The 19271-nt window shown below is 56.3% G+C and overlaps 2 protein-coding genes across 4 annotated transcripts; both read left to right on the forward strand.

Annotated features, from left to right (window-relative positions):
* The first annotated feature begins 2127 nt into the window (after positions 1-2127).
* Positions 2128-10392, forward strand: LOC103529173. Its single transcript, XM_030462118.1, has 5 exons — positions 2128-2661; positions 8537-8645; positions 8895-9230; positions 9665-9740; positions 9958-10392. Exons 1-5 carry the CDS (start codon positions 2128-2130, stop codon positions 10325-10327), a joined length of 1425 nt encoding a protein of 474 aa, XP_030317978.1. The 3' UTR covers positions 10328-10392.
* A 480-nt stretch (positions 10393-10872) lies between these two features.
* LOC103529172 (protein CD300H-like) lies at positions 10873-16979 on the forward strand. 3 transcript variants are annotated; one of them, XM_030461857.1, is made up of 7 exons: positions 10873-10962; positions 11073-11414; positions 13516-13648; positions 14930-15036; positions 15558-15610; positions 16197-16334; positions 16608-16979. In XM_030461857.1, exons 1-7 carry the CDS (start codon positions 10923-10925, stop codon positions 16740-16742), a joined length of 948 nt encoding a protein of 315 aa, XP_030317717.1. In that variant the 5' UTR covers positions 10873-10922; the 3' UTR covers positions 16743-16979. The 3 variants fall into 3 exon arrangements, with proteins under 3 accessions (XP_030317717.1, XP_030317715.1, XP_030317716.1); XM_030461855.1 differs by lacking the exons at positions 10873-10962; positions 11073-11414 and adding exons at positions 12170-12335; positions 12428-12769; XM_030461856.1 differs by lacking the exons at positions 10873-10962; positions 11073-11414 and adding exons at positions 12170-12335; positions 12428-12769 and having other exon boundaries at positions 16650-16979.
* The last annotated feature ends 2292 nt before the right edge of the window (positions 16980-19271 follow it).

Genomic DNA, 19271 nt, shown 5'->3' on the forward strand with positions numbered 1-19271 from the left:
CTGCCACCCTACTCATGGTCTCTCAGGGATGTAATACCAAGATTTATTTTTACCTGCTCCACATACAAAATTGCACTGCTTCTCTCTTGCTCAGAGCAACTGGCTGGATGCCACCTCAAGCTGTCTGGCACCACAGGGACACCTCAGAGCTGTGCCCACCCTGCTTCAGCACTGTTTTACTGTGACCAAGCCTCTTACATTGGGTCAAGTCAGAACCGAGGTCCCTCTGCCAGCCCTGCTGGGTCCTTGCCCTGGCAGAGGCTGAATTTCAGTCCTACAGACATGATCTCTAGGGCTGCACATAAAAAAAAAAAGCTGGCAAGGTCCCTGGGGATCACTGTGTGCAAACCTCCTGCTAGCATCTTGGACCGACCACAGCCCAGGGGCACATCCCTCTCCCCCTGGGCCTTGTTCCACCTAACAGATCCAAGCATCCAATGGGAGGAAGAACAGTTTGGATTCAATCACCTGCAGGCAGAATCTGTTATTTCATGCCAAGCAAAACTTTTCTGGAATAGCCCAGAAGAAAACCTTTGCTTTTCCCACTTTGATTTTTCCCCTGGTCTGTTTCTTCCCTGGCTCTGGGTTTAGCCACCAACCAGAAATCACTTAACCTTTGCTTCCAGAGTGCAAAGCTTTCTTGGGGTTTCTCAGCATGTCTGAAATGTGATTCCTTGCTCAGAAACAAGATCTAGCAAGGTATTTGCTGCCTCACGTCCTTGGAGTGAGAGCAGGGCTGTTTCTGCACAACAAGCAACCCAGCCAGGAGCTGCAGCAAAATACCCAGGGAAATGGCAGAGAATGTGGGCCTGGGATGATCATTTTCCTGGGCAGCTCTTCTGCCCATTTCCACCAATGTTATCCCTTTCCTGCAGCAGCAGCTCGTTGCTGGAGAAGAGAGAGTTAAGGTTCTGCAATGAATCAAAGTTTCTTAAGTCATCCCTGGAGGCATGTCCTGTGCACTCAGTGTACAGCAGGAATGTGAGTTCCTAGTAATTGGTATTATCCAGCTAATCACGGGCTGGGCACGTTGCCCTGGGTACAGAGGGATAAAGAATAGACTGGGGTTTGTGAGAAGGGATTCGCACAGCCCCAGCCCGTTCCCCAGCCCTGCCCTACCCCCTGCCTTTCCCCCTGCTCCCCAGGGGTGTCGGTCCCTGCACAGCCACTGGGGACTGCAGCAAAGCAGCGTGAGGAGAGCAAGAAGGACTGATAGGTGGATCCGGCAGAGATCAGCGTCTCCTCCACAGCTCCTGGAGTTGCAGGGCAGCGTCTAACTGCAGGGAGCTGAAGCCCTTCTCCAAGAGAGCCCGCAGCACCCAGATCTTGTGGGGACAGCAGCGCAACGCTCCGTGCGGTGGAGTTACAAAACAGTCTCAGGGACTGAAGAGAAGGGTTTTAAAGGAGGGTAGGGATGGGCATCTCCTAGGACACTGCTATCTCATGACAGGACAGTTGCACCTCCTTAAGCTGCCTCTGGAAAACACAGCCCCGGGATGCAGCTCCTCCCCCCACCCCTCTGGAGGTGCGCAGGGCTGTGCCGCGGGGCTGGCCCCTTTCCAGCTTCCAGCAAAGATCGCTTTGCTTCCTGAACATCCTCGATCCTGCCGCCCCCCTCCCCACCGTCACCCAGGAGGTGACAAGGACCCGGACCAAGGCCGGGGAAGAGCTGCAGCCGCCCAGCCGCCTCCTCCCCGCCACACCGAGCCAGGATTGGGAGGTGGCAAATGGATCCCACCAGGGCAAGAGGAGCGAGGAGGGAAGAGGGACAGAGTTTGCGGGGAAGTTCAAGCAGGCACAGGCCCCGGCGCTCCATGCCCCCCATCCCACCCTCCCACATGCACTTTGCAGCCCCCTCCCCTCCCTCCAAGCATCGCGGCTACCCCAGCCCTACCTTGTGCAGCAGGGTCTCGTTGTATCCGGCCCCCCCAGACACCCTCCCCTCCATACCGAGGGGTCATGGGCTGACTGCTGCTGTTGGTCTGGAGAGGGATGGGAAGGGGGGGGGGGGGGCAGCTCCGGGCCGCTCCGGCAGCACCGGGGACAGCACCCGCCCCGCCTGCAGCACCGCGGACAGCGACCGCCCCGCCGGACCCGCAGCCCCGGTACCGGTTCAGCTCAGCACGGATGGGTTTAGCCCGGCTGGGTTCTGATCGGCCCGGCTGGGTCCGGTCCCGGTCTCCCGCAGGTCAGCGGAGCAGTGCCCGGCTCTTCGCCGCTGAGCCCGCCCCGAACCTCCGCCCGGGAAAGGGGGGTGGGGGGCAGCCGGTCCCGCCCGGGGGGCGGGGAGGACGTGGGAGCTCCCCTCCACGCAGGCAGGACCCGTGGCAGCTTCCACACGACTCCTGGTCCCTCTTCTGCTCCTTCCCATCTCTGTTTGCTCCCACCTCACCCCACCCCGCCCCCCGGCTCCGCACAGACTCCGTCCTCACCCGCAACACTGGGAACGCTGCGGGAGGCACCCAGGGGCAGAGTGGGGCCAGGAAGCCCTGGGCAGAAAGGTTTCTTATCGCCAGCACCCATCACTCGCCAATCTGTGAGCATGGAACACGGGCAGCTGTGCTGATGGAGCCGTGTTTCACTGCAGCTCATTGGCACCCAGGTTCGGGAGCCCCACAGCTGCTCCAGCTGTCACCCCCCCACCCGCCAGCCCAGGCAGCTGTGAGGTGATAAAGCACAGAGCTGGGCGGGGGGCCCAGGGTCAGCAGTGTGTCCCCTCCCCAGGGACAGCAGTGTCTCGATGCGAGAAGCTGAGAAGATCTGAGTAGAACTTTACAAAACTGCTGCTAACCCGAGCCTGGCTACCTCAGCAGCTCCCCTGGCAACTCACTCACTGTATTTACAGAGCCTGTTAGGACCCTGCCTGAAGTGGGAAAACAAACTGTGTTTAGAGACAGGAGGAATCTGTGCCTAAACCTGGAGGTGGCAGTCGATATCTCATTGAGATCCTTCTATTTACAACTCCCTTTAGAGCAATCCAGTGCTGTCAATCAGGCTGGAAAGATATTAATCTTTACTGGGAAGTTTATTTAAGAGATACTCGGTTCAATCTCCAGCTCCCTCCTTCCAGATCAGCAGATGGCCCCGGGCCAGAGGAACAGACCACATTTCCAAGAGCCATCTGCACCTGTCTAATCACTCAGACTGCCTGGGCCTGACATTGCTAATTATATCTGCCCATTTTTTCCTTTGATTGTGGAGATGGTTCTGCCAGGTCAGAGGGTTGGTCTTGGAAACAACGAGAAAAGTTAAACCAGCCCAGAGGGACTGGGAAGTTTTGGGCTTGCCTGAAGCCAAGAAGTTAAACCCAGACCAGACACAGCCCATCCTTGGCCTCAAGCCCTGGAAGATGATCAACACAAAAGCAAATAATAGCATGAGCCATGGTGTCTGGATCAGATAATTTAGAAGTGGTATGGCCAGCACCATGGCTTAGCACAGAACAAAGCCACCACACAAAGAAGAGTAGAGCAGCAGACCTCAGAGGGACCTTAACAAACCCAGGACTATTCCCTGTCCTCTGTAATATACAAAAAAATTGTGAAAAAGCCCAGATGTGTCAGCACAATCCTTTCCATGGGTATCTCAGTGCTGTGATCCTCCTTGAAGATGGAAACCTCACACTGTCTCCTGAGCCTACTGCAGACCTTTGCCATAGGCACCATGTGGCATTGCCCTGGGCACACAGGTCAAGGCAACCTCCCCCAGGGTTAGGATGGATTTAACCTCTAGTGAAGAGGGGAGGAAGCCCCCAAAGTTCCACAGGGCTCCAGCCCTGCTTACCTCTGGAGGAGGATTCCCAGCACATCACTGCTACAGGAGAGGCCCCGGGACTCAGAGAGCATCCTCAGACCCCTCTCAGCTCCAGCAACATTTTACCTTTACCTAAAGAGCAGCCAGGAGCTGCTGCTGGGTGAGCAGAGCCTCATAAAGCCAGGTTCTCCTTTCCCACTGCAGGCACTGGCATTACACCAGGAGCACATTTGGCCCCGCTGGTTTAAGGGCGCTCAGGAGGCAGGAAGGTTTCCCAAGGTTTCCCATCCATCACGACATCTCCGAGGGTAATGCAGCCTAATGAGACAACACAGATCTCCGGCAGGAGACAGGCACCGGCACAGACCGGCGCCATTCCAAGGGCTTTGTGGCTCGGGGGGGCTCTGCCCCACTGCAGATAAGCGCTATCAGAGCAGCTTTATCAGAGCCTGACACCCCCATCACACACATAGTAATGTCTTTCCCCACCAGCCCAAGCAAAGCTCTTCTTCTCCCAGACCCCAGCAGAGGTTCCTGGGAGCCGGCCAGCACTTTATAGCCCCGAGCAAGCGCTGAGCAGCTGAAATCCGTGCGGAACAATGGAACCGGAGGAAATGACCTGCGAACTGCGGGAGAGATGTCCAATGAACCTGCAGTTTAGCTCCATTGTTTGCTCTGGTTTGCTGGTAGATGGTACACTTGTCTGTTTGGCTTGGGAAGCTCAGTTCTAACAGTGCAGGGTTTACAGGCAGCTCAGGAGTTTCTCCCTCACTCTCCTCCTCGCCTCCTCTTGCTCATTTCCAGTCCAGATCCATTAGCCTGCTGCAATATCTCCCTGATCTGCCCCTGCAACAGTTTCTGGGGGGAGATCTGAGCCCCTCCCCACTCATTCCTTTCCCGTGAATCAGGGAGGAGCCAGAATTTCATCCTCTGAAACTGCTCAATTTTGTTTTCTTAATTTCACCTTAAAACCTACCCTCCTTCCTTAACTCTTTCTGGTTGAGGAATTCAGGCTAACACACAGCCCAGAGCAGACCCTCCACCACCATCAAGTCCTTATGGATTTCTCTTTCTTACTCAGTCACAGAGATCTGGGAGTGATCTGGGTTTATCTTGGTTATCTGAGATGGCAGGGGAAGGCAGAGATCAGAGTGTGCTCCATCATCCAGCACTACAGGAGCTTCATTAGCAGTTCTTGTCTCCAGCCTTATCTCCTGAAGACAATTTCACCAAAATTGCCCAATCTGCCTGTGAAAACACAGTCTGAAACTCCGATCTTATCTTTCAAAGGTCCCTGGATCAAATACCAGAACCAGGGGTTGGAAATGCCATTGAAGCCCAGAGTAGGGGGTGGAAAGGCTCAGCTGGGATGTATTTAAATCACCCCATCCAGGGTTAAAAGCCCGGCACCTGCAGGGGTTGTGATGTGTCTGGGCAGCCCATGTTACCCTCATGGTTCCTGTGTTCAGCTCTAAGGAGCACACAGGGAGGGGGGGTTGGTGTCTGGTTGGAGATGTGACCTCCACCTCCTCCCTGTGACACCGAGGTGCCCTGGAAAGGAGGTGATGCATGGCCCTGTTCCCACACAGGCCTCAGACTTCTGCTTCTTTATTTTTGGCTGCTGTCTCATTCCTTTCCCACAGGGGCTTTGCACGGAGCAAAGGGCAGGGTGGGCTGGAGGGAGGGTCCTGGCCCACCCGAGTTGCAGGGGGTCCCATCCAGTTCCTCCAGCCCCCTTCTGTTCATATATCAGGATTTCAGCAGCCTATCCTGGAGGGATCTGCAGAAGGAAAGACCCTGGTTTGGGTATGTCTTGTCATCTCACCAAATATAATCACTCTGCTGCGAAATGGAAACCTGCACAGCAGGTTTAGAAAAAGGAAGAAGAACCACAAGGGTAGAAAGAAAATGAAATGTGGAGGTGCTGCATGAAGGGCCCATGGACAGCCCTGGGGTGGCAGCCTGGGCAGGGGGTGGCCAAGCTGGATTTGAAGCTGAGGAGAAGCTGAGCTCTGCCACAGCCCAGGGGAGCTCCTCTGAGTGCTGCTCTGGGGGGCAACCGTGAGCCTCAGCATCTGCAAGGAGCTCCAGTGCCAAATGGGGAGTAGGAGCATGGGGGGGAAGCCTCTGCAGTGATGCATCCCTGCTGCACGTTTTTGCCTGAGCCCCAGGATGGTCAAACCTGGGCTAAAAAAGCCAGGGGAGAAGGAAGAAGCCCCACACCATCTCAACCACTCTGTCCCAGCAAGGCCCAGTGGCAGACCTGCCCTCCAGCCACTCAGCCTCAGCCCTCAGGGTTGTGTGGCAGCTCTGGGCCTTGATCACTCCCTTGATCACTAAACCAGATCACTCCCTCTCTCCTCTCTCTCATGCCCCACATCTCCCACTTCCCCCCAGACCAGCTCAGTGCTGCAGACCCCAGCAGAGCCCAGGGCTGGGGCCAGGCACCCACACCCCCAGGAGTTGGTAGGGCTCAGCTCTCACTTTCAGCTGAAGCACTGCCCTGGGCTGAGCTGCATCCCATGTGGAAGCCTTGGGAGGGAGAGGACCACCCCTGTTCCTCTCCTTCCCTCTCACTCCAGCCCCAGAGGATCAGCTCTGAGCATCCCAGTGCCCAGTGTGGTCCTTCTCTCCCTCCCAGGTGTCACCTTCTCCCTTGGGCTCCTCTGCATCCTTCGCAGGAAGGAACAGAACAGTGCCCAAGAGTGCCCCCCTCCCAGGCACACTCCAGTGCCCATCCCAGGACCTGGGGTATAAGCCCTCCCTGGGCAAGGGGCTGTATGGAACCTCCCCCTCCCAGAGACACAGAAATCCTCTCCCTGTGCCACCTCTCACCGAAGTCCCTGCTGCCCCCCCCTGTCCGGGCACCGCTGCAGAGCCAGCCCACAGCCCCCTCCACAGCAATGAGCAGGACCTGGCAGAGGTGAGGGCAGCATGGGCAGGGACCTTGTAGTGTGGCAGCTTGTCCTGGGAACCCCTCACGTCACCCAGTTGTGCCCTAGAGCTGTAGGAACGTGTTGTCCCCTCCTCAGGGTGGCTGCAGTGACATGGAGCAGGACCCAGAGAGCAGTGGGATAGACACAAACAGCCTGTGCTGGGAGGAGGCAATGGGGATCCCCAGCTGACATTTCCCAGGAGAAGAATATTGCTGCTTGACCTAGCAGAGCATCCCTCATGAGCACAGGGACCCTCTGGGTCCACTCCTGGGGATGTCCTTGTGCTCACCTCTGAGGATGTCCTCGCTGCAGCAGAGGAGGCCAACGGGTGGTGCAGGAGGCTGCTGTCCCATCACCATAGCATCTTGGCGGGGTGACAGCCATGCTGGCACTGTCCCCTGATCCCCAGGACCCCAAATTCCCCCACCCCTGTGCCGCTTCAGAAGACTGAGCAGCTGGTTAGAAGCCAGATCCCGTGTTCCCCTTTCCCTGAGGATGAGGAGCAGGATGTTTTCCCTGCTGGCAGCAAAAAGCACTGCTTTGGGTTCAGATTATTCCAATAAAGAAATTCCTCTGCAAAAGAAATCAGTCTGGAGGGGAAAGGGGTCAATGTGCTGTGTCCAGAGCCACTCTACTGCTGCTGTCCCCTTTGGGGGTCCCCAGGGTCCCACAGAACTGCTGAGGCTGCATTAGGAGGGGACAATGGGCACCAATACTCAAAGCAGGGGAGACTGAGTGACTGGGAAGGCTGATGGAGCCCTGGCTGGCTGGGAAGGCTCCAGCCTTTCCAGGAAGGCTTATCAACAGAAAGCAAGTTAGCAACCTCCTCTCACTTCTTTAATTTAGATCTTGCTGCTATTTGCAGAGCCTCAGCTGACAGTCAGGCAGTTCACTGGAAATGAATGGGTTACTTGTTGCTCAGATGAAAACCCAGAGCTTCCTCTTGCCATGGCAGGGAGATAAGGAGGGCACAGGGGAAGGAGCAGCTGAAGCCTCCCACAGAGCTGGGGGGTTGTGTTTTATGCTCTTTCTAGGAAGCATCCAGGAAGGAAACTGTTAGCAAGGCAGTTGCCAGGGAAGCTGCTTTGCTTTTTTTGTTTGGGTTTCTGAAAGTTTTAGAGAAAACATTAAGTTTGGGGAGAAAAACAGTGTCATGGTGGAAAACCCATGGCTGTGCCAAAAAAAGGATTTGGGGGAGGAAATTAAACACTTCTGCTTGAGAAAATAGAAGCAGCCCAGCCTTGCAGCTGCCTTAGGAGCCAAGGAGCAGCAGTGCAGCTGGGATGGCTCTCCATCCTCCCAGTCCATCATCCCAGTCCAGCACAGCTAGGAGAGCATCCTGGCAGTCTCAACAGCTCCATCCACAGGGGCTGACCTGCGTTAATTCCACCCCAGTCCCAGGACCCCAACTCTGGTTGGGCTCTGCAGGGAGAAGGGGCTGTGCTTCCCACTGGGATGGGCATCGCAGCAAAGGAACCCACCAAAAATTGGTGTTTTTCTGGGAGCAAGCAGCTGTTTCAGAAAGAAAGAAGTCTTTCTCATGAGCCACCCCCCCCCGTGAGTCATGGTCCCTGAGCAAAGGGGAGGAAGGAACTGCCTTAAGGAGACATCGAGGCTCTGTGAGTAAACACTGCCCAAGAAAGCAAGAGGAGAAGGAGGTTTGGGAGACTCCTGGGACGCTGGCTGCATCTGAACCTGGCTCTGTCCCCCTTGGTGAATAACAGCAGGAGAAAATCTGCATCAGGAGAGAGCAGCTGGAGAATGAAGATTTTCCTCATTTGGATCCTTTTTCCAGGTGAGAGCTGGGAGCACAGGACAGGGGGTTCCCACCCCACTGGCTGTGGCAGAGCTGTGGGAAGGCTGAGACAGAACCAGCCCGGGCAGCCCCCTGTGGCCAGGGCAAGAGCCTGGTACCAGCTGGTACCATCCTTCTCTTGTGCCCAGTGGACAACTACAGTGAGTGTCCTCTGAGATATGCTCGTGTCGCTGTCACACAAGTCCTGGGAATAAGGCTTCTCATCTGTTTAACAATATTTCATTTGACAGGGGCTCTTTTTATTGACTGGGCACATCTCAGCACCACTCCCCAGCACAGACACAACCTCCCTCAGGACAGGGGGTTGTGAGCATCCCGGGCTCACATCCCTCCCTGTTCCCCAAGGAGATGCTGTACATGCTTGCAGCACCTCTCCCTGTCCCTTGCAGGTGGCTGGGCAGTGACAGGCCCCACACAGGTGACAGCCGTGCAGGGTGGCTCGTTGGTGGTGTCCTGCAGCTATGAGCCCCACTACAAGCTCTACCCAAAGTACTGGTGCCGCCCAGACTTCCTCTGGATTTGCTTCACCAACATTGCCCAAACGAATGGCTCAGAGGGGATGGTGACACAGGACAGGGTGTCCATTGGGGACAACCATGTGGCACACTCGTTCACACTGATGCTGGAGGGTGTGAGACCAGAGGATGCTGGCTGGTACTCCTGCAGGGTGAGGAGGAGGCTGTGGTTCAGCCTGTGGCACGACACCGAGGTGATGGTCTCTACAGGTAAAGCTGGGCTGGGAGTAAAGCAGAGATGTGTGATGGAGCCCCTCACTTGGGTCTTGGTGCTGGGGACAGGAACGACTCAGCCAGGGGTGCACAGGGGCTGTCAAAAGGGGAACAAACTCCTTGCAGGAGCTGAGACCTGCTGGAGGCTGCCCCAGAGCAAATCTGGGTGAGGGGTGGAGGACACTGCTATGGAGTTTGCTGCAGAGCAGGGCCTTCCCTTGGTGACCCTTCAGTGTCTCTGCTTCCATGAGCTCATCCTTTGGGGTTCCCAGTCTCTCCCAGTTAAAGCTCCCTTTTCCTCCTCCCCATTGCCCTATAGCCACCTCCTGCACCTCCACAGCCAAAGTCTTGGGGTAGAGACACCCCCACAGAGAACAGAACAGGGTGCAGGGAGCTCTCTACTTTCCTCTGACTCTGTGTTTTATTCCCAGCTGTTTCAACCACAACCAGGAGCAGCCATATGAGCCTGTTGGACACCAACACCCACACTGAGGAGCACCCAGTGCTGTGAGTCAGGGCTTGGGGTCTAGGCGAGCCCCCAACAGCATCCCTCTGCCTAAGACACCTTTTTCCCTACATGTGTCCCCAAGCCCTGGGTCCCCCTGGCTGCAGCAGCCCCAGGGAACGCCCCAGGGAACACCCCAGGGACAAGTGGAGTGGCTTGGAGAAATGCAAGTGCCAGACCCTACTCAAGCTTTAACATCATCTCTTTTCTCCTGCCCAGGTCCCAGCTCAGTGTCACCAACTCCCTGCTGCTCCTGCTTGGCATGAAGGTGTCCGTGGCCCTGGCCCTGGCCCTGGCCCTGGCCCTGGCCTGCGGGGCTGCCTGGGTGAGGAGACAGTGCAGGAGCCGTGACCAAGAAAACCTACAGCTCCTGGAGGTGACTGACACCACTGGGACACCGGACTGTTCCCCCACGCTGGAGACCCAGGGACACCCTCCTGCCCCTTCACCCCCCACTCTGCCAGGGCTGCTCCACCCACCACAGCCCCCCTGCACCAGGGGCTGCTCAGCACTGGGTGCATCTCCCCTTGGGAACCCTTGGCCGCTCCTGGCAGCCCCTGTGCTGGGGAGGGGAGAGTTTGGGGTGTAGAGAGCCTGCATCTGCTAAGTGGGGCTGCCACCTGAGGAAAATTCTGCAATAAAGCCTGGGTATCCTGCAGATCCATGTCTGCCTCTGACTGTCTGTCCACTTGCTCCCTCCTTTGGCTACCAGAGGTGCCCAGGGGACTGGTGGCAGCTGGTGCTGTTGTGTGGGCACACTGCAGTGTGGCTGGGGGCAACATGGGGTCACAAGGGGCCATGGCAAATACCTGCCTGGCCAAACCCTGGCATGGGAGAGGAGTTCCCATGCTGCAGACAGGGTGCCACGCAGAAGCACCATGCCACCCTTACCACCCATCCTGGGGAGCCTCAGGGAGTCCCTGCACAGGGCTGAGCCACCCCTGGAGAGGCAAATCCCCTGCTGGGACAGCGAGGCAGGACTGCACCGGGCCGTGGGAGCTGTGCTGGGGGCGTAAAGGGGAACCTCTGGATCAGGGAAAAGAGCAGGGGCTCAGGGGGAATACCAGAGCAGTGCTCTGGGTGACAACTGGAGGAGGAAGTCAGCTGAGACCAGAGGAAACAAGAAACCCCAGGCTCTTGCCAAACCTCCACCAGCAACGCATTTAGTACGACCTGGAGCGGCCATGCAGCTCCTGTCACTGCTCTCCGCGGCAACGCTGCCGGGTGAGGCCGGGACGGAGCGGCCCCGACGGGGCGTGGGGGGAGGAGGTTCCAGCAGTAGCAGCAGCAGCTGTAGCAGCAGCAGCATTCCCCGGCTTCGTGTGTCCCCGCAGGCTGCTGGGCGATGACGGGGCCCAAAATCGTGCGGGGATTCCTGGGGCGGTCCCTCCTGGTGACCTGCAGGTACCGGCAAGGTCTGGAGATGAAGCCGAAATTCTGGTGCGTTCCGGGAAATCTTTTGAAAACCTGTGCTGAAGACATCGTCGTCACCTCGGGGCTCCAGCCCGTGGTGCATCGGGACCGGTTCTCCATCCGAGACGATCGCGAGTGGCGAGAGATCACGGTGACCGTGGACAACCTGACCGAGAGGGATGCGGGCACCTACCGCTGCGGGGTGCGAAAGGGCACATTTCAGCCTGATGAGAGTCACAGTGTGGAGGTGATCCTGTCCCCAGGTGAGTCCCTGCACATCCCCGCCGTTCACAGCACCACTGACCACGTCGGTGGGGACAAAACCGGGCTGCGGGAGGAGATGGCACTGGGGGCCGGGGCATGGAGGGGAAGAGGGGCGGTCAGTGCCCACAGACCCCCGCTCCCTCTGTGTCCCCTTCGCACTTGCAGCCCCGACGCGCTGGCTGCCCTCCCGGTCCACTCCGACCCGGGGTGCGAACGACAAAACCCTGGCGTGATGAGAATGACGCTGTGACTACTGTGTCCCCAGATCAGGCCCTGCACGTCCCCGCCCCGCACAGCACCTGTGCTCGCCCTCCCACGTACCGCGACCGCCACGACGCGGGGCCGGGACAGGGCTGCGGGAGGAGGTAGCACTGGGGGCAGGGGGAAAGGAGAGGGACAGGGGCGGGTTCGTGCCCGCCGGCCCCCTCTGCATCTCTGTCCTCTTCGCATTTGCAGACCGGACCCCCGAGGTGGGAATGGAACCCACGTCGGTCAGCCGCCGCCTCTTCTGCTGTTTCCCGGTGCTGGCGGGGCTGCAGGCGCTGGCGCTGCTTGCCATGACCGGAGCCGTGCTCTGGGTCAGCCTGCGGGGTGGCTGAGTCCTCGGCCCGGCTCCACCTCCTCCCTGGGACGCCCTTAGCCCCGACGTCGCGGGGAGAGAGGGCATCCCCGGGCCTTTCCTGCCGCAATAAATCTTCCCCGCTCCGTGATTCCGTCTCTTTTGCGCAGCAGCCCCGGTGCCTGGGCAGCCCCAGGGGTCCCGCTGCTCCGCCCCAAGAGGGCGGGCAATGCGATGGGGGCGGCTCCGAGGGAGGAAACTGCCCCGGCGGGAGGAGCCGGGGGTGGCGAGGGAATCGAGCCTCGCCGTCTCGGAGCAACCATGCAGCTCCTGTCTCTGCTCTCCTGGGCAATGCTGCCAGGTAAGGCTGGGACGGGGCAGCCCCGACGGGGAGGAGCAGGCGTTGGCGCCGGCAGAAGCAGCAGCATTCCCCGGCTTCGTGTGTCCCCGCAGGCTGCTGGGCGATGACGGGGCCCAAAATCGTGCGGGGATTCCTGGGGCGGTCCCTCCTGGTGACCTGCAGGTACCGGCAAGGTCTGGAGATGAAGCCGAAATTCTGGTGCGTTCCGGGAAATCTTTTGAAAACCTGTGCTGAAGACATCGTCGTCACCTCGGGGCTCCAGCCCGTGGTGCATCGGGACCGGTTCTCCATCCGAGACGATCGCGAGTGGCGAGAGATCACGGTGACCGTGGACAACCTGACCGAGAGGGATGCGGGCACCTACCGCTGCGGGGTGCGAAAGGGCACATTTCAGCCTGATGAGAGTCACAGTGTGAAGGTGATCCTGTCCCTAGGTCGGTACTTTTGGGTTCCTCAGGTGCAGCGTTGCCAAAAAGGTTCCCCATGCCAATATACAAGTGCTGGTAGCGCGGGATGCAGGGAGGGGGGTTCCCGGGCTCTGTGGGGCAACTCCAGGGGGTGTCACCAGGGCTGGGGCACTTGCCAGCAGAGCTGGTGCCATCTTCTCCCATGCCCAGGTCTCACTAAGGCCCCTTCTCTAGGCTCCAGGTCTGGTCACCCTCATTGCTGGGGTGCAGCACCCTGCTCTCATGCCCCATTTCCCCATCTCAGCAGATCCTGCTGACACTGTGTGTGCTTTCCTTGCCTGATTTCATAACACCAGGGAGTCCCTCATCGACCCACCCAGTTTGGGGCAGCTGCTGCCTGTGGGCTTAGGGAACATCCCTCTCCATCCCTTTACCAGGAACCACCCCCTGAGGTGGGATATTTATATGGGGCTGGGCAGCTGGTGGCCAGACCCTCTCCTACAGGCTGAACTCTGCTCTGTGCACATGTGCTACATGCACATTTTGAGGGGGGAACTGGGACTGTGAAAAGCCTCCCAGGCAGGCAATTACAGCCCTTCCACCTTGAAGAGCATGCTCTGGACATGGCAGAGGGGACCCATCATCTTGGAGTGTGATGGTAAATGGGTCATTTCCAACTTCTTGCAAAACCAGCAGCATTTTCCACTGTGAAGGCATGGAGATTGCCTGAGCCTCTCTTTTTTTTGTTGCAAATCTTCCTTCTTCCTCCCCAGCATCACCCACCTCGGCCACCAAGCACGTCAGTCTCAGTACCTCTGTGTCAGTCTACATACAGAAAACTCCCCAGGGAACAGCTGTGCAACCAGCATCAAACCCCTCCAACCCTGACATCTCTGAACCTGCACAGTGAGTACCAACTCCTGCCTGCAGCAGCCACTTCCCTCCACGAAGTTCCCCTCGTGCAACTGGGGCCCTGCAACCCTCCAGATTTTTCACACCACCCTTAAGGATTCTTGCATTCTGCTTTTGCCTCTAAAGACCAGCATTTCACTCTGCCAGAAGTTCTGCATGGACAATAATCCTAGCACCCCTGTTCCCTTGGCCCCAGCAAAGCCCTGCTTGTCCCCTGTCCTTGTTGCAGCTTGAGCAAGATGCAGGTTATTACCATGGGAGAACTGGCTCCTGGAGTCAGCACTGTTTCCTTCCCCAAAACTCAGAGGGAGTGCTTGCTTGTGGGAAACCAAGGGCTGGGCTGGGTCCTGTTCTGCTTTGTAGTCACACATGGCCATATGGGGATACTTGACAAAGCACGAGACCAGAGCTGATGCAAGAATAGGGCAAAACTGGGACTTCCCACCAGCACACCAATGGTAGCTGACACACTGACCTTGCCTGGTTGCCCCTACAACAACAAGGTTGACAAATACTGAAGCTGCTTGCAAAATTAGGTGCAGGAACTCATCCTTAAACTAGTGAAGACACAGCAGCTCTGCAAGTCAAGTGTCTGTTTATTTCTGCAGTCCTCATCCTGCTTTGCTCCATGCTCACCTTGCAGCCTGGCCACCCCCACTCCTCTTTCCCTTCATAGAATCATAGAATCATAGAATCATAGAATTGGCTGGGTTGGAAGGGACCTCAGAGATCATCGAGTTCAACCCTTGAACCACTGTTGCGGTTGCTAGACCATGGCACTGAGTGCCACATCCAGTCTCTTTTTAAATATCTCCAGACATGGAGAATCCACTACTTCCCTGGGCAGCCCATTCCAATGCCTGATCACCCTCTCCATAAAGAAATTCTTTCTAATATCCAACCTAAACTTCCCCTGGCACAACTTAAGACCCTGCCCTCTTGTCTTGCTGAGAGTTGCCTGGGAAAAGAGCCCAACCCCCCCCTGGCTCCAACCTCCTTTCAGGGAGTTGTAGAGAGTGATGAGGTCTCCCCTGAGCCTCCTCTTCTCCAGCCTGAACACCCCCAGCTCCCTCAGCCTCTCCCCATAGGATCTGTGCTCGAGTCCCTTCACCAGCCTGGTTGCCCTCCTTTGGACCCACTCCAGGACCTCGATATCCTTCTTCCCAATGCAAACCCCAGCACCCACAACTGCTCCCTGCCTGCCTGCTCCATGCTGCTTCTTCCCCAGGCTGCTTCTGAGAAGATGTGTGAGAACAGAAATTTTTTTTCTTGCAGCTTGGATGTGGTTGAGCACATCCTCACTCCAAGCATCATAGTGATTCTTCTTTTGCTCCTGGTTGCTGCTGGGGTTCTGGTAATGCTCTCCAGGAAGAGGAAGAAAGGTAAGTGAAGCTGCCACTGCCACTCACACACAGTTTCTGCACTTGAGCCTTCTGCTGTGTTTGTTTTTCCCTCTAGATTTTTTTTTTCTCCACCATTTCCTCCTTGATCCATCCAGTTCCTGTGTCCCTCTTTCCCTGAGGGAGTGATGGGACCATCCAACAGGTCTGACCCCTGTGGGAGTGGGGAATGGCAGCTCTCAGAATGGGTGCTGCCAGCCATGGCACCCACTGAGGTTTGTCTGAGCACCATCCACTGCTCCAGGCAGACTCAGATGCATCAGCCAGGCTTGAGCTGGGCTTGAGGCAAAGCTTAAAACCAGTGTGAAGGATGGGGAGGGATAGGAGGGGGTGTCACCAGCTGGCAGGTTGGGGCTGGCTTTATTTGAACTGTTCCAGTCTAGCTTTTTGATGATGCAAGAGGTTCCCTTCCTACTTTACAGTAAGATTCACAGTGTGATGTTTTTATACATTTTTTTCTCTCTGGCCCCTCTGCTGTCTGACCATGTCCATGCTTCCTCCAGCCCTCTCCGGAGCAGCTATAGAGATGGACAGGACCCACAGCCTGTCACAGACAGTAAGGCAAAGTGTGTGAGGTCTTGGGATGGTGTGCTGGGAGCTCTCCTGGGGAGGGGGAATGTTACACCCCAAGCTGAACAAACCTGCCAGAGCTGTTTGCTTTCAGCCAGGCTCACAGCCCTTTAGGCTGGGAGGGATCCATTGGGTTCATTCTCTAACAGAGAGACCCAACCAGGGATTTTTTGTGATTGTCTATAGAGTATTCCTGGGAAGGTAATTTAGGATTGAGCTGAGAGGTTTCTTCCCAAGCCCCTCCATCCAGGGGAGCTGTTTCTCTGGGTGAAGCAGCCTTGGGTACCTGCAGCAAGGCATGCCTAAGGAGGCTGCAGGGCAGCTGATCTTTGACCACTAGTTGGGAAGTATTCACTAATATTTTCTGCCAGCTTTTCAAGGAGGAGCCAGTGTCACTAGGCCAGTTTCCCCTGTGCCATGTTGAGCCAGCCCTTGCTGCAGGTTAAATTTCCCCCCAGTGCTCCTGCAGCCATCCCAGCTCTCCTCAGGAATGGCAGTGGGAGGGGAGGTGTTGCCTGCAGGCAGGGCAGCAGTGGTGGGTGAAGAGCTCATTCCTCTTCTTCACATGCCAGGGAGTGGATTCCTTGAACTATGCAGTCATTAACCACTGCCCAGGCAGAGCTGAGAGCCAGTTGTACAGCAGTGCTGAGGCGTTCTGCTCCCTGGGAAGCCCAGCGACCGAGTACTCAGAGGTCAGGCAGAGTGATAAGGTAGGAGAATTCAAAGCAACCCCAAGCTCAAGGCTCTGGGTGGAAAGCTGGGGGGGGTGGGTAGGATGGGTTGGGTGGGGAGGAAAGGCTGCAAAGGGATGTGCCAAGCCTGGGTGCAAATGACCCTGGATGGTGTGGGTGTCCTCTCTGGTCCCCACCACTACTGCTGGGTGCTCCAAGCAGCTGAGAGGTTCCAGTAGATGGTGTTGCCCTGGACCAGCCCCACAGAGGATGTTTTTTTTTGTTTGTTTGTTTGTCCCTCTCCTTTCCCAGTATTTGGAAAAGGACAAAGAGACTTTATATGCCAATATGCAGAAGTCCCTGCCGGAGCAGCAGGAGATCTATGCCAATGTGCCACCAGCTCCACAGCCCAGTGAAGAGCCCTACAGCATGGAGCAGAGGGTGTGAGCCAGCCCCAACCCCACAGCTGCTCTGGCAGTGCCAGCAGGACACAGGCTGGATTTCTGCTCCAGCAGGAGCTGGCTTCAAAGTGGAGCTGCTGCTTTTGGAGTCTCACACATTTCCTTGGAGCAACACCTCAGAGGATGAGGTTGAACAGGAGGCTTGGACTGGGATGAGAATGGAATCATCCCTCTGCATCTGGAAACTTCATTGGGAATAAAAAGCTGCCCCTCATATTTCCCAGGCAGGGTGTGGAAGAACCCAGTGGTGGGTGGCGAGGGCAGGCTGGGGTTTGTGGGGGGGGCTGCCAGGCTCCTTGCACCCAGCACCCCCCTCACTCACCCCTTTGGCTGAATTATACGTGTGGCTGAACCTTCCTAACCCGCTGGTCACCTCACACTGACTTTTTTCTGTGGATGTCAGGCAGAGCTGGCAGCTCCTGGGTAGTAGGACAGTGAGAAATATTCTACCCAAATGTGATGTTCTACTCCACTGTATTGTTCCACCCAAATGCTGAGGGGACCCAGCTCTGCATTAGGGTGCTAAAGGGATGGCAAAGGTGCTCCCATCCCTACACAGCCCCTGGGAAGTTTTCTTAAATGGAAGCCAGAAAATTATAATAAATGGAAGGCAGAAATAGCATCTGACTTTGTGGTGGGGGGCTGAGGGCACAGGATCCTTGGGATGTGCAGAGCTGGGGAGCAGGAGCCATTTTTAGCATCAACCTTTTAATATCTGAGGACTTTCAAGCTTCCTCAGGTAATTTTAAGAGCTTAAGAAATGTGCCTTTTCTCCAGCAGTAGTGGTGTTTCAGGGCAGCTGCCTGGAAGAAGAAAATAACCCCTGGTAGGTGAAACATCCACACTCTTGGTTCTGGAAGGGCTGACTCCTGATGGAAACAAGGCTGAGAGCAGAAAACCTGAGTTCTGCCACACACATGCTCAATGCTTTGCCCAGAGAGATGAGTTTTTCCTTGCCATGGGAATTTGCACACTGTAGCTCCATGCAGCTGGGTTGGTTTCAGGGCCAGGGATGCTGATTTATATTTTGCAATCAGCTCTGCCCTAAAATGATGTTTTCTAAGCTCTGACTGCAGGAGTCAGCTGAAAGTGGAGATGTCCTATCCTGGTGCACAAGCCTTCCTGTAACTTGCCCCTTCCCACGGGGCAGATTCTGGGGTATCATTATTTTGGGGCTCCTAACATGAAGACACTTGTATGTCTCAAGAGTCTCTTCAATGGGTATTTTCTCCAGCACAGAAAGAAACAGCAGAAAACTGTTAGAACCAAGGCAGTTTCATTGACTGAACTTAGGACTTGCACCTCATGTTCTTTTGAAGTCAATCATCTCTCTCAGACGTATCAAAGATACAAGATACTCCTCACCCCCCCATTTTTATTTTTTTTAATCGAATGCTACAGTAGAAAATTACCTTCAAAAGCTTCTCAAACAGCTTGAACAGAGGAATAACCCAGGGAAGAACTAACTTCTTCCAGCAGAGGTAGGGCAGGTGAGCTTTTTTACCCATCTTATTGACAAGCCATGAGGTTTTTGGCTCGAGTTTCACTCATGGGTTGGTCAGAACAGCATTGAGGGAACAGTGTTGGGACAGAGCCCCTGCTCAGTCCTGTCCCTGGCTGCAGCTGGGGACGGGCCATGCGAGGCTGTGTCCCCACCAGGCTGGGGGGGTTGTTATCTGCAGGGAGGTCTCTTTTCCTACTGCTGTGGGCATGCTGAGATAGTTCTCCAGCTTTCAGCCTTTACAGACATGGACCAAATTGCTCCTGTGTAAGTGGAATCCTCAGTCTGGAGCCCTTCTGCAGCCCTGGGGGGACCTTTTAGCTGAACCTCTTCCCCCTAAAACCCTCTTGAGTAGTCGAGGCTGCAGCATTTCTCTGGGCTAGCAGCAGGATCTGCCCGGGAAGCTCACAGGAGGTCATGGAGCTCCCCGGAGCTGTTATCACCCCTCAGACACTGTTTCCTATATCCCTGGCAGAAAGACTTCTCTCCCCGCAGCTCTGGCTGGAGGGAGGCAGGAGGCTGCGGTGAGGGGCTGCCTCGGAGCTCCCGATCCACCCCGGGGCGTTTGTGCTGCCTGCAGCCAGGCTGGGAGCTTGCCCGGTGCTCTTCTGCCTGGGTCCCTGTCCTCAAAAAACATTGTGAGTCTTTTTTTTTTTTGTGTGTGTGTGTCCTAAAGAGGCTTTGTGGTATTCTGAGGTTTAATTGCAGCATAAAGAGGAACAGAGTGGGGGATTTTTTCTGAAAGCAAGCTGGGGAGCGGGGACGGGGTTGTGCAGCAGCCCGTGCTGTGCCAACCCCTTCGTGCAGGTGTTTCCTGCAGCGGGGGCTGTTCTTGCTCTGGCGATCACAGGCTGAGGCGCACACACACACACGCACACACGTATGCGTGCATATGAACATGCGTGTGCACACACATACACTCACACGCATGCACACACGTGCAGACATACATGCACACGTACACATTTACATGTACACACACGTGTGTGCACACGTACACACATGCACCAACAC

Source organism: Calypte anna, chromosome 18, assembly GCF_003957555.1.
Source record: "Calypte anna isolate BGI_N300 chromosome 18, bCalAnn1_v1.p, whole genome shotgun sequence".
NCBI classification, from domain to species: domain Eukaryota; kingdom Metazoa; phylum Chordata; class Aves; order Apodiformes; family Trochilidae; genus Calypte; species Calypte anna.